General features: G+C 30.9%; 2 protein-coding genes across 2 annotated transcripts; both read left to right on the top strand.

The window, feature by feature from the left end:
* Positions 1 to 2,928: 2,928 nt before the first annotated feature.
* ath (ATP-dependent RNA helicase DHX33) lies at positions 2,929 to 5,639 on the top strand. The gene is made up of 4 exons (XM_040711194.2): positions 2,929 to 3,156; positions 3,244 to 3,527; positions 3,597 to 4,975; positions 5,040 to 5,639. Exons 1-4 carry the CDS (start codon positions 2,975 to 2,977, stop codon positions 5,226 to 5,228), a joined length of 2,034 nt encoding a protein of 677 aa, XP_040567128.1. The 5' UTR covers positions 2,929 to 2,974; the 3' UTR covers positions 5,229 to 5,639.
* Positions 5,640 to 5,668: 29 nt separating this feature from the next.
* On the top strand, positions 5,669 to 11,563 carry LOC121116890 (SPRY domain-containing protein 7). Its single transcript, XM_040711193.2, has 5 exons — positions 5,669 to 6,142; positions 7,525 to 7,658; positions 9,075 to 9,215; positions 9,277 to 9,379; positions 10,847 to 11,563. Exons 1-5 carry the CDS (start codon positions 5,986 to 5,988, stop codon positions 10,942 to 10,944), a joined length of 633 nt encoding a protein of 210 aa, XP_040567127.1. The 5' UTR covers positions 5,669 to 5,985; the 3' UTR covers positions 10,945 to 11,563.
* The last annotated feature ends 480 nt before the right edge of the window (positions 11,564 to 12,043 follow it).

The following is a 12,043-nucleotide window of genomic DNA, read 5'->3' as shown; positions in this document are numbered from 1 at the left end:
GAGTTAAGAATTTATAGACCCCTTTCACTCGGCAAAATCGAAACTCAAATTTGGTCTCCAACATGGAAAAATCATCGGTGTATTCATCCACAGCCGAATCTGTAGTGCCTTATGTATCCACTTTTGTGATCTCCTTTGTTACTCTCTTTGCTGCTTCTACAGTCTTGTCTGCATCGAGGCCATCATCCGTGCCACCATCTCCTCCTACTACTTTCTTTCGGTTAGCAAACAATGAATTAATTCCGTAGGGTAATTAATGCAAAAAAAAAGGGTATTTTAAATATTATTGATTGTCCAAATAGGAAGACAGGAGTTTAGTTATGTGTATTATGTTTCCACCCTGAAGTCGAGTTTCAACAACCATCAAAATCACTGCAGTCAAAGAAACGTCGTCAGAATAGTACTACGTGTGCTGTGACCTCGTGTCCATCACCAGCTGATATATCCTACCATAATTTTCCATAGGATCCTGCATTACTCCGAAATTGGGCGAAGACCTGCAATAGAAAAGACAAGTTCAATCCAAAAACCTCGGAAAAGATAATTCAATCCTCTTTGATTCAGGCCATGTGTCCTCAGAAATTATCACAGATTTGTTGCTCCGCAACATCAGTCAAATGCTAAGCAGCAATTGAATTAGCCTTCACCTCTCAGTTTGAGGGGATCTTCAAATAAAGGATAAGGAGTACTATAACAGCCACTAATTAATTGGAGGAGGATTTCGACCAAGATGCCATTCACTGGATTGTCAGTTAGGAAGAGTCTGATGACTTTAAATTGGAGAATAATTCAAATTCATACCTTTCTTACTCTGACAAATGGGACTGCAACTACCAAGGGATGGCTTATGTTGCCGGTTTTCTCGCTTGGATGTTTAAAACAACCCATCCTCATCTAGGGACTTACACTAGAAAGATCAATGATAAATGGTCAACCAAACACCCTGGATTCTTCATTTTTCCCAAGATGGCTTAATTCCTCCCTCAAATGTATTCCTTGTAGATGTCGCTAAGTTTGAAGAGGTACCTTGAGTGTTGGAGAAACTAACCCAAGCTCTTACTCTCAAATTTGAAGTCAAATATTCCCTAGAAATTTTCAAATGCTATGCAAAAACGCATACAGCAATACAAACATAAAGAATAACATATGGCACTTATGAGTAAAATATGCCAAAAATATATACTAAAATACTGCTTGCACAAACCGGTTGTACCATTTTTTATTTGAATTAGATCATAAATATGATTTTGATTTATTTTTAAAACCATACTCCTACCAAATTTGACCTCTCTATATAAAATGGTGTCCTAGATATGTTATTATAGACCTGGACATTTTACATTAGTGAGTTGTTTTCATACAAATTGCTTACGCCCAGTTAACAAGTAGTAAATCTTACCTTTTGAGTTAGATTCCTTGTAATCTTAGAGTAAAATACAAGTACGGGCTAGAGTTTTCCATATATTTGTTACTTCATTAAAATGGGCCTGCTTACTTCTGTCAAATTATAAAAGTCTTGAGCGCGCAACTTCCTCAATTATTAATTATGTGCCACGAGTAAAACACCTAAATTGGTACTCGAGTTTTATTAAGAAATAAAAAATACACAAACGACTCGGCTCGTGGGCATACAAAGCAGAGTATTAATCGGAACTCGTCAAAACATGGAATTCTTTTTTTTCTTTTTCGAGCCCATTATAATATGTAAATCTTCCTAGAATTACTTCTTATCTTTGCCAAATTTAGGTTTTTCCACATATGTAGACTTTTCTGCAATATATATTCATACTCCCAGTTTGATTTAAAAATCATCCTGGTTTGTTTTTTTTAAGACTAGCGGGAGTACTCGACATTCTTTGGAATTACTTAGCTGCTTCTATTTTTCTATATATTATCATTAATATGCATTCATATTAATAAGTACCAGTGCCACTAAACACATATTTGTTACAAGCTATAACCAGACTATAGTAAAATATGGATTTTTTCACTATATAAACTGTTGAATTACGCTTGTGGCATGATTCAAATAGGTTAAACTAATTTTTAGATTAATTTGTGGAACATAAATTAAGATAACATTTTGTCTGGTCATCAGTACCTTATATTAAATGTATTATATTCCTTCTGGTCTACTAGTATTACTGTTAATATAAGATCATTTTATATATACGATGTACTTAATGAACGAATGATTAGATATCTAAAAATTCATTGACTTAATATATAATATATTCTATTACAAATACAGATTTCTCTTGAAAACTACAGAAATTTTTAAATTAAAAGTTTCAATAATTAATAAAAGAAATAGGATTTTTTTGTCAGATGAGTTTTTTAGGGAGCAAAAAAGGTTAAGGGTGAGTATCGAGTGTTTAGTGTAAAGCTCGTGATTCCTCGATTATTTTCTTTAGAAACACGAAAATACTCATGTAGTATCATTCAGCTCGAAGCACATCACTATCAATTAATCATCCACCACCTTGGTTTATTGTCCCTCCAAATTTGAAGAGGGGTTTTCCATGCATCTGAAACATAGATGGTAATTATATTTTTATGGAGCCTATCTGAATGGATTATTATTTATGCACTTAATTTGGAAGTTTCTATCGTTTGATTGATCAGCCAATGCATTTGTCAAAATAACATTTGGAATCAATTAAGTTACTACATGTATAAGAGATAATGTTTCCACCATTTATCTGATAAATGCAATTAGACAGGTGTGTGCTACTTTAGAATAGCAAATTGTTCTATAAATGCAAAAAATACATCTTCATCTCGTGTAAAATTCGTTTGTTCAAAAGGTTAATTTGCATTTTGTATCATTGATTCATAGTCCAGCTCATGAATGAAAAGGAATAATATAAAATCAAACACGCTGTATAGAGGTTTAGGGATATTTAGTAGTATTCAAAGTTCCGTATTTTTTCAAATGTAAATAAAGACAAACTTTGATAGTCAACACGAGGTTATGGATCCATCCCCAGGATTCAATGCAAAGAGATCATTTTCTCATTTGAAAAAGGAGACAAAACCTTGGATTAATGGTAAGAAAAAAATGAAGCTAATCAAGGAAATAGATCCTATGCTGAAGCAAAGGCGAGCTCTTCCCATCTTTGGTGCTAAACCAAGGTTTTTGGAAGAGGTACGAAGGTAAATAAATAATAATTAAAAAATATTAAGTAACGTCTTAACTTTATTGTTGCTCCATGATTTTTATATGAATAAACATTCTTTCAGATCAAATACTGTTATTTTACTTGGAGAAACAGGCTCTGGGAAGACGACGCAAATTCCCCAATTTCTGCATGAAGCTCGATTGGACTCTGAAGGACTCATAGGTATTACCCAGCCCCGGCGTGTTGCTGCAATATCCGTATCCAAACGTGTAGCTCAAGAGATGAATGTCAGTCTAGGAACACTTGTTGGCTACAAAGTTCGCTTCGAACAAGTGGCGGAGCCTAACTCCATTACTAAAATTCTGTTTCAAACGGATGGAATGTTGTTACGAGAGGCAATGCTGGGTAATTTGGCGTTAAAAATATTTACATACATCTAAAATACCTTCACATTATATTCTTGATATTTTTTAGATCCCAACCTAAAAAAGTATTCATGGATCATTTTGGATGAGGCTCATGAGCGTACCATCAATACAGATGTTCTTTTGGGCATAGTTAAAAGAGCCCAGGCACAAAGGAAGTCTGCAGGAGAAAAACCTTTAAAAATAATTATTATGTCTGCGACAATGAATGCCCAAAAGTTTTCTCATTACTTTGGAGGTTCACCCATCCTTTATGTACATGGTCGACAATATCCAGTCAACGTAAGCCATGCCTCCATTTCCCAAAGCGATTGGTTGACCTCTACATTAAGCACAGTATTCCAACTTCATGAACAGGCACCTCCTCAACATGATTTCCTTGTCTTTTTGACAGGTCAAGAAGAGATTGAAAATTTAGCACATACGATAAGAGCCTTGTCGAAGGATTTACAAGGATCTGTGAAAATATTTGTATTACCCTTATATTCTGCTCAAGCTTCTATAATGCAACAAAAAGTGTTTATTGACTCTCCTCCAGGATCTAGAAAAATTATACTATCAACTAATATTGCAGAAACTTCTCTAACAATCCCTGGAATTAGATATGTGATAGACTCTTGTCGAGTTAAAGCAAAAGTCCACATGGCAAGTACTGGACTTGACATGCTAAAAGTTGTGAGGATTTCGAAAGCTCAAGCATCTCAAAGAATGGGACGTGCAGGTCGACAAAGTGAAGGGCATTGTTACAGACTCCTCACAAAGCGAGAATTCGATCTCTTAGATGAAGAAACAGTACCTGAGATTTTGAGATGCAATATTAGTAATGTACTTTTGCAACTTGTGGCGAGTGGTGTGCGTGATATTCGAAAATTTGAATTCCTTCAAAGACCGCCACCTAATGCTATAGAAGGAGCTATTCGTCAACTCTCTCTCCTTGGTGCTTTTAAGTCTGATGAATCGCAAGAACTAACAGATATTGGTATTCGTCTTTCCAAGTTTCCCCTTGATCCCAAATTTGCCAAAGCTATCATATCTGCTAATGAGTTAGGGTGCTCTGAAGAAGTATTGACGATTGTGGCCCTTTTATCAAGTGAAAATATTATTTTAACTCCTCCATCCAATCGAGAAGAATGTCTTAAATCTAGGGAAAAGTTTTCATCCTCTGAAGGAGATCATATCTCTTTGCTCAATATTTTTAGAGCATTTAAAGCTAGTGACAATAAGAAAGATTTTTGCAAGAATCATCACCTAAACTTAAGAAATCTCAACTTTTCCATCCAAATTCGAAGTCAACTTATGGACTTGTGTCGGAATGAGGATATAAATGTTCAATCATGTGCCAATCAAGGTCATCTGGTTAGAGAAGCTCTTGCCGATGGTCTTTTCATGAATGTTGCCAAATTAACAGTTGAAGGACATTACTTGACGGTGAGACTTGAGTTATTAGTCATTAACTTTACTTAAATTACTTATATTTTATTTTTTCATTTAGCTTGACAGTCGACAACAAGTCAAAATCCACCCTTCTTCAGTTTTGTTTCGCTCCAAGCCAGAACTAGTTATTTTTACGGAGTTAATAGCCACTCAAAAGTCTTATATTCGTGACTTATCACTTGTTGATGCCCAGTGGCTTTTGAAAAAGCAACCTGACTATTTTAGAAAACATCACATAAAATTCTAATTATTTGCCATTACATGGCAGCTCCTGATAATTAATTAATAATGCTACTGCGATTATTATAAGTATTAAAACTTTTATATAGAGTTTTTGATTTTTTTAAGTTTATAAATCTAATTAAATTAAGATAAAAGTGTCAATAAAAATAATCTCAAATAGTGATAATACCAGTTCAATTTGATATTTTTTTAATAGAACAGGTACAGTTCAAACTTTTGTTTTAAGCTATTGTTGTTAATTACATTTTATGTAGATATATAATATATAAATGAAATCAAATGTCCTATATTAAAGTTATACATATGATAAAATTTTGATAAAAATATTGATTCATTAATAATGAATCCAATATATAATATAATATATGCAAATGCATTTAAAAAAGGAAAATAAATATACATTGGCGAATTATAACAATATTTAAGAATTAGTATTAACATGGTTTCCAGATAGACAAACCATTAGGTTTATTTAAGGTTCAGTTTGAAATAATATCGTATTTAATTACAACTATGAAGAAAATCTTTTGAACATATTGATGATTGTAAGTATATATTTAATGTTTTCTAAAAATAGAGCTTAATGTGTAAGTTATGATCCTGAAATCTAAACCGATGTGCTTCATCCCATCACAAAAATATTTGAGGAAACGTCATAATAAATACGTAGTGAAGGAAGTATAAAATAGTTAGAAAACGAATTCTCTAAAGAGAGAGAGAAAAATAGAGGAAGAGATTGTTTTGTTGTTGTCATTAACAGAATGTCATTCATCGGCTCTTGCTTTTCGTCTATCGTGGACTGCTTCAATGGAGGAGATTGGAGTATGTCGAGTGTAGCAAAGCCAAACAACTCTTCCAATCACCTTCCTTCTGGATATCAGCCCATTCCAGATGTTATTTTGGATACGACGACGATGGGTAAGTTAGTTTTGTGTTACGTCATTGTCACGTGGTTTATTTCAAATTTTTATAGGATAAAGATTGTTGCATGACGCAGATTTTCAAATAATTATCTACAATTGAATTTATGCATAAGTTCTTGTTCATAATTAATATTCCTTAGAAGTTCTCGCATTTTTTATTTTATTTTTGCCATTTACGACTCTTTCATTTTCCATATTTTTAATTTACATTACTTGCATTGGTCTCAGGACGGATCACTTAGCTCATGGATTTATGCTGGCTCAAATGTTTTACTCATAAAATCAGTCTTGATTTTACTGTATTATTTAATGATCTAATTCTCAATTAATGTTAAAACTTCTTCATGCATCGGAAATGTACACGTGGAAGCAATATTTCAATGCAATTAGGAAATCTGTTCATCAAATCATTGAATGATATGATTCATTCAATATTAAAAGTCAATAGGTGGATTGTTTATTTTCTTCTGTGATTGGATGTTTGAGAATTAATCGATGTACAGCAATTAGATCGCTGAGTTAGTTCTAAACACGATACTCTCTTATTAATATTCTTCTATGTTATGACGTGAGAGTTTTTTTACTAAGATAATTGGTGCATCATTCTACAATATTAAAACTATTTTTCCTTTGAAGGGGATATTTTTGAGTGTCTCCCAGTGAGCAATCAATTAAATGAGTAATATTTCTTTATATACGCACTTCAAAAATTAAATACAGTAATGAAAATATATTTTGCGAAATCAAAATATTAGATTCTGTTGGAGAAAAGGTGCTCGTATTATTTAAGAATCCCCGATAACATCAGACAATACTAATTGAACACAAATACCCCTTGCTCCATCTGTAGAGCGCATTCCCAAATTATCAATGAAACATTTTATTTTGATGAATGATTATACATTTTCTTGTGCAATGTTAGAAGGTGATCACTGATCATGATACTGTCAACTTAGGGTTAAGAGGAGTTGAATTTCATCAAATATTTGAAAAAATGGTCAATCCATCAAAAACAATGAATACTTTATATATTTATAAACAAGGAAAATTGTACATGAACTGTTAAGATATATCCTATAATGAAGTGGGAGTTCACTAAATCGTGATCACGACTTCACAATATTTTTTTATGAAATAAAATATATTGAATTTGTATGGTAGCCAAAAATTACAATCTAATTTGAATTTAAATTAATTTTTTACTACTCAAAAATATATTTCAGTACAACCAAAATACATTATACAGAAAACAAGGATTAAATAAAAGGCAAATCACAAGATTTAAAAAAAAATCACGATTTGGTTATATCATATTAAATAGTTTAATTATAGGTATATGAATATTCAATCATTTATTCCTCTTTATTTCTTTTTAAGGCCAAGAAGCAGTTGTAGTAAAAAACGGTTCTCGATTATGTGGTACGGGCTCAGTTCGGTCTTCTACTCCTATTTCTCAAAGTAAAGCCTATTGGGAAGTCCAAGTACAGCAATCGGGCCAATGGAGTTGTGGTGTACGTATAGAAAAATACCCATTAATATTCTTATCTCTGAATGAAACCTAGGTTAATAGAAATTTCTATTAACCTTGGTGTGACTCATACACGATTTATTTATTAGTGTTGAGTCTTAGTCTGAGACCGATTTTTTTCAGTTTCGGTCTTAAGTCTTTTTTTTCTAGACCGATTTGAATTGAAATTTAAATACAGCCAGCGATTTGAAACCGTGGAACAGAATTTAAAACGTAGACCGATAAATTTAAAAAAAGTCATTTTTTTGTGTGTGGAATCGGATCAAGATTTTTTTTTTGTAGACAGAATTTTATTACGAGACCAAAATAGGATCGAATTAGTTAAAGTTAGTCTCAAGCCGATCTAGGATTTATACCGAAACCTAACTCTAATATTTATTTGTATTAAGAAGTACAATTTATGTGGACATAAGATGGAATAAGCCCTTGCATTATCTCTTATTAACACTTGGTATGCCTTGTCATCAATAAAAAATAGCAAAATGTTATTGATTTTTTGTAGCAAGAGTTATCAGGGTTCCTAAGGGTTGAATAACACTATGTATCAACTTTTGTCCTCATTTTGTTGTTCTTATTTAAGTCGTAGAACACAAAAATAACCATTGAAACATTCAATATATATATATATATCAAGTTTTGAAGGTATAATTGCGATTCAGAACCATATTTAGACGTCAAATAACTATTAATATGAAAATCAAAGTTAATAATTTATTATTAAAATTTAATTATTTATTACTTTATCATAATTACAATTCCTAAAAAAAGTGTTTAATGATTAATAAAATTGAGTAAAATTGATGATCTTATTTGGAGGCCATTATTATTATTTTTTTTAAATACTTATTATTATAGATAAAATTAAAGAATAAACCTAAAAAAGCTCGAATATGATTGATTTATTCAATTTAGTCAATTAATTTTCTGATGGAGTATTTAATCAATAAGCAATGTAATGTAGGTTTGAGACTACGGACATCCCAAGCAGGGTTGGTTTTGCGTGAGTGAGGCCCTTTTCTGTTAAAAAATTGGAAATTTGAAAAAATATTATCACTTTATTAAAAAAGTTAAATGCGGGGCCCTTTTGCGCCATTTTTTTACAAGATGAAAATATTCGAGCTGCCTTTTATAATAAAATTATCCTTCTTCTTGTTTTGTCAATAGATTGTTTCGTATTTTATTTAATAACTTTTTTTAGAAAAAACATTTTCATGTCTATTTTCGTCTTGGCGTGTATATTAAATTTTTACTACATTCTATTCAGCGTGAGAACTGGGGTAATTTCCCTTCAGTGCCCCTTAAAATCGGCCCTGATTCCAAGGCCTGAATTTTTTTACATAGTGTAATTATTGTAATCATATTGTATAAAATATTTTTGCACTTTCATTGATTATTATAGCTCTGTACTCCTTCCTGTGATTTGAACAAAAGTTTGGGTAATGATCAGCATAGTTGGGTCATAGACTGGGAAAGTAATATAAAATCTCGTAATGAAGTTGAATATACTCTCGAACAGCCGGTTCAAGAAGGAGACATTATTGTGAGTTTCATAGGGTTATCCTCTTTATAACTTCTATAATGGTACATTTATATTTGTATAGGGTTTTACATATGATCATGTGGAGCTCAATTTCTACCTCAATGGTAATAATTTGAATTGTCCCATATTGGGTATCAAAGGAACCGTTTTTCCAGTTTTATATGGTGAGAAAGCGTTTTTTGTATTATTTTATAAATTCATGTCTGGGGGTTAATTTCAATATTTTCAGACATTTCATTTTGATATAATTTCTTCATTAGTTCATTAAAGTGTACATTTGTAAAAGTGTAGCACAAATACATTAAACTGATCTGGGAGTATTATTTGAAAAAAATGGGAGACCTTTTTGCAAATGAACATTATTTAAAATAACATTTTTTATAGAAGCATCCAAAAAATTGGAATTTTCAGGGGCGTCCGCTGGATTACATAAATATATGTACATATATATATATTTTTATTTAAAAAAATTGAAATATTTTATTTTTTGGAAAAAATTTACAAAATCTATAGCTGTTCACAAAAAAATTAATTTTTTTATTAAATTTTTTTCCCAAAAAATTTCAATAAAAACAGATTTTCAAAAAATATCTCTGATTTTTTTCAAAAATTCACAGTTTTCATAAAAAAATTGAATTTATTGGAAAAAAAATTCAAAAATCCACAGCTCTTCAAAAAAATCTCAAATTTTTAATTTTTTTACATTTTTTTTAAAGATTCACAGCTGTTCATAAAAAATTGAATTTTTTCGAATTTTTTTTCAAAAATCCATAGATATGCATAGAAAATGTAATTTTTTGGTAAAAAATTTTAAACTTGTATTTCAAATAATACATTTTCAATTTTTCTCTAAATTTTGGGTTGCAACTTGTATACGACATACACAACAATTACAAATAATTTAGAAGTCTAACCCGTATTAAGTGGTTCATAATTCTATAACAATTCTAAATTTGAAAATTGGATAGGGCTGCTAAAAACCAAATTGATAAAATACATAGAGTGATGATGTGAAGATGTAAGAGCGGCCATAAAGAGTGAACATGTTCACAAATGTCGTGTCTTGTTTAAAAAAATTTCAAAATTATTGACATTTTTCTAAAATCAGTCATTCTTCGAATTTTTTAATTTAAATGTAATTTTATTTAGTCTTTCCAAATATTAATGATAGATTTGGGAGATTATTCTGACGACAATAAAAATTGATTCTTAAATTGAATGAGATTTGTGGCTATGCTCCGAACTTTGGTCCATTGAATCCTCCCACTTTCATTTCTTCCCAAATGATATAATTTTATCCCCTATATATAGTTTGATTCTGAGATCAATCAAAGACATGATCATTAATAGATTGAAAGAACTCTGTTTTCTCTCGTTTACTGTAGCGATGTCAAAGAATTTCCGTTGCTATAGCTCAGTATCATCACTCTATATATTTTATCTGTATGCTTAAAACACGTTTAAAACAGGTGGTCGTTAGACAACAATACATATAATGATTTTGGAGGAATCCACTCATTTTTTGAGAAAAATAATCCCAGCTTGATTTTGTGTTGACGGGTCACATACAAATGTAGATTCATAGAATGTTTTTTTATTAATATATATATATATTTATTTTTTTTACTCAGTGGATGATGGAGCTATTCTAGATGTTATATTTGAAAAATTTCGCTATCCTATTCCGTCGGGATTTGATCGTATTATGGTGGAGAAAGTATTATTATAATCCGTACAAAGTCATTCATGCAGCTTGTTGTTTATTGTCTTCTCATGCAAAATACTTTAAAGAACATGTTATTATTATTTCAAAAGGAGTATCCTCATTAATTAAATGTTTAACACTCAAGTCCTTGGTACATAACATTAAAAGCATTACTACTTATAGAGGATGATTTTTTGTTTATTTCTGCCTGTATCAATGTTTTTTTTCTTTCTATCTCATCTAATGGATGAGTACCTCAGTCATTAAGACCTGCATTTATTATAAGGATTTCTGATGATGATAAATGCTATATTTTTTACCCGCCCAATATTTATTTAAATATACTTTTTTTTTTTTTCAAATATTAGATTAAGAATTATTGTTGAATGCTCCCATAACTCAATGTGTATTTCACTCAACCCTTTTAAAAGTAATTATTATTTTGTTTGTGTTTTAAAACTCTTAATTTATTATTATACATCTACAAACAATTTTACCAATGAAGAGATCTGAAACATAGGTATGAAAAAGTATCGACAGTGCTTGTTTATTTAAAATGTGAGCTAATTGGCATAATATCGAAATGTTAATTTTAATTCATAGATTTTATAATAAAGAGTATGTTACTCATGTTATTCTTTAAGATGAGAAGTGACTAATGGAGTATTTCTTTACTTTCAGACTATCCTTTTTCGTGTCTATTCTAGTAGGAACAAAAACACTAATTTAGATTAATAAAGCAAAGTTTGTTTCTTTTTGAGAGTGCACTTAATATCTTATAACTGCGTTATTACTTGATCTAAGAAATAACTAAGTAGCAACGAGATTATTTATCTAAAGCTTAGCGTGTCATATTAAAAAAGAAAAAAAAAAGAGCTCATATTAAGTGATTTATTATTTTAGGCATGCTAAAAAAAAGATACATAAAATCAACATTTTAATCCTGACAATTTGAAGAATGGTTCGGAGGAGAGCTGCTTAGCTGTTACGATACTTCATTAGATCAGCTATTAGGTCATTGGCAAGAATTACTCGGATGTCGATCCTCCATTCTACTCTAAATCCAACAATAACCCCGCAACAAATCCTCGAGATTACTCTCTGTCTTGTATGAGCACATACG

Source organism: Lepeophtheirus salmonis, chromosome 4 (assembly GCF_016086655.4).
Source record: "Lepeophtheirus salmonis chromosome 4, UVic_Lsal_1.4, whole genome shotgun sequence".
NCBI classification, from domain to species: domain Eukaryota; kingdom Metazoa; phylum Arthropoda; class Copepoda; order Siphonostomatoida; family Caligidae; genus Lepeophtheirus; species Lepeophtheirus salmonis.
This window is presented reverse-complemented; position numbering and strand designations above follow the sequence as displayed.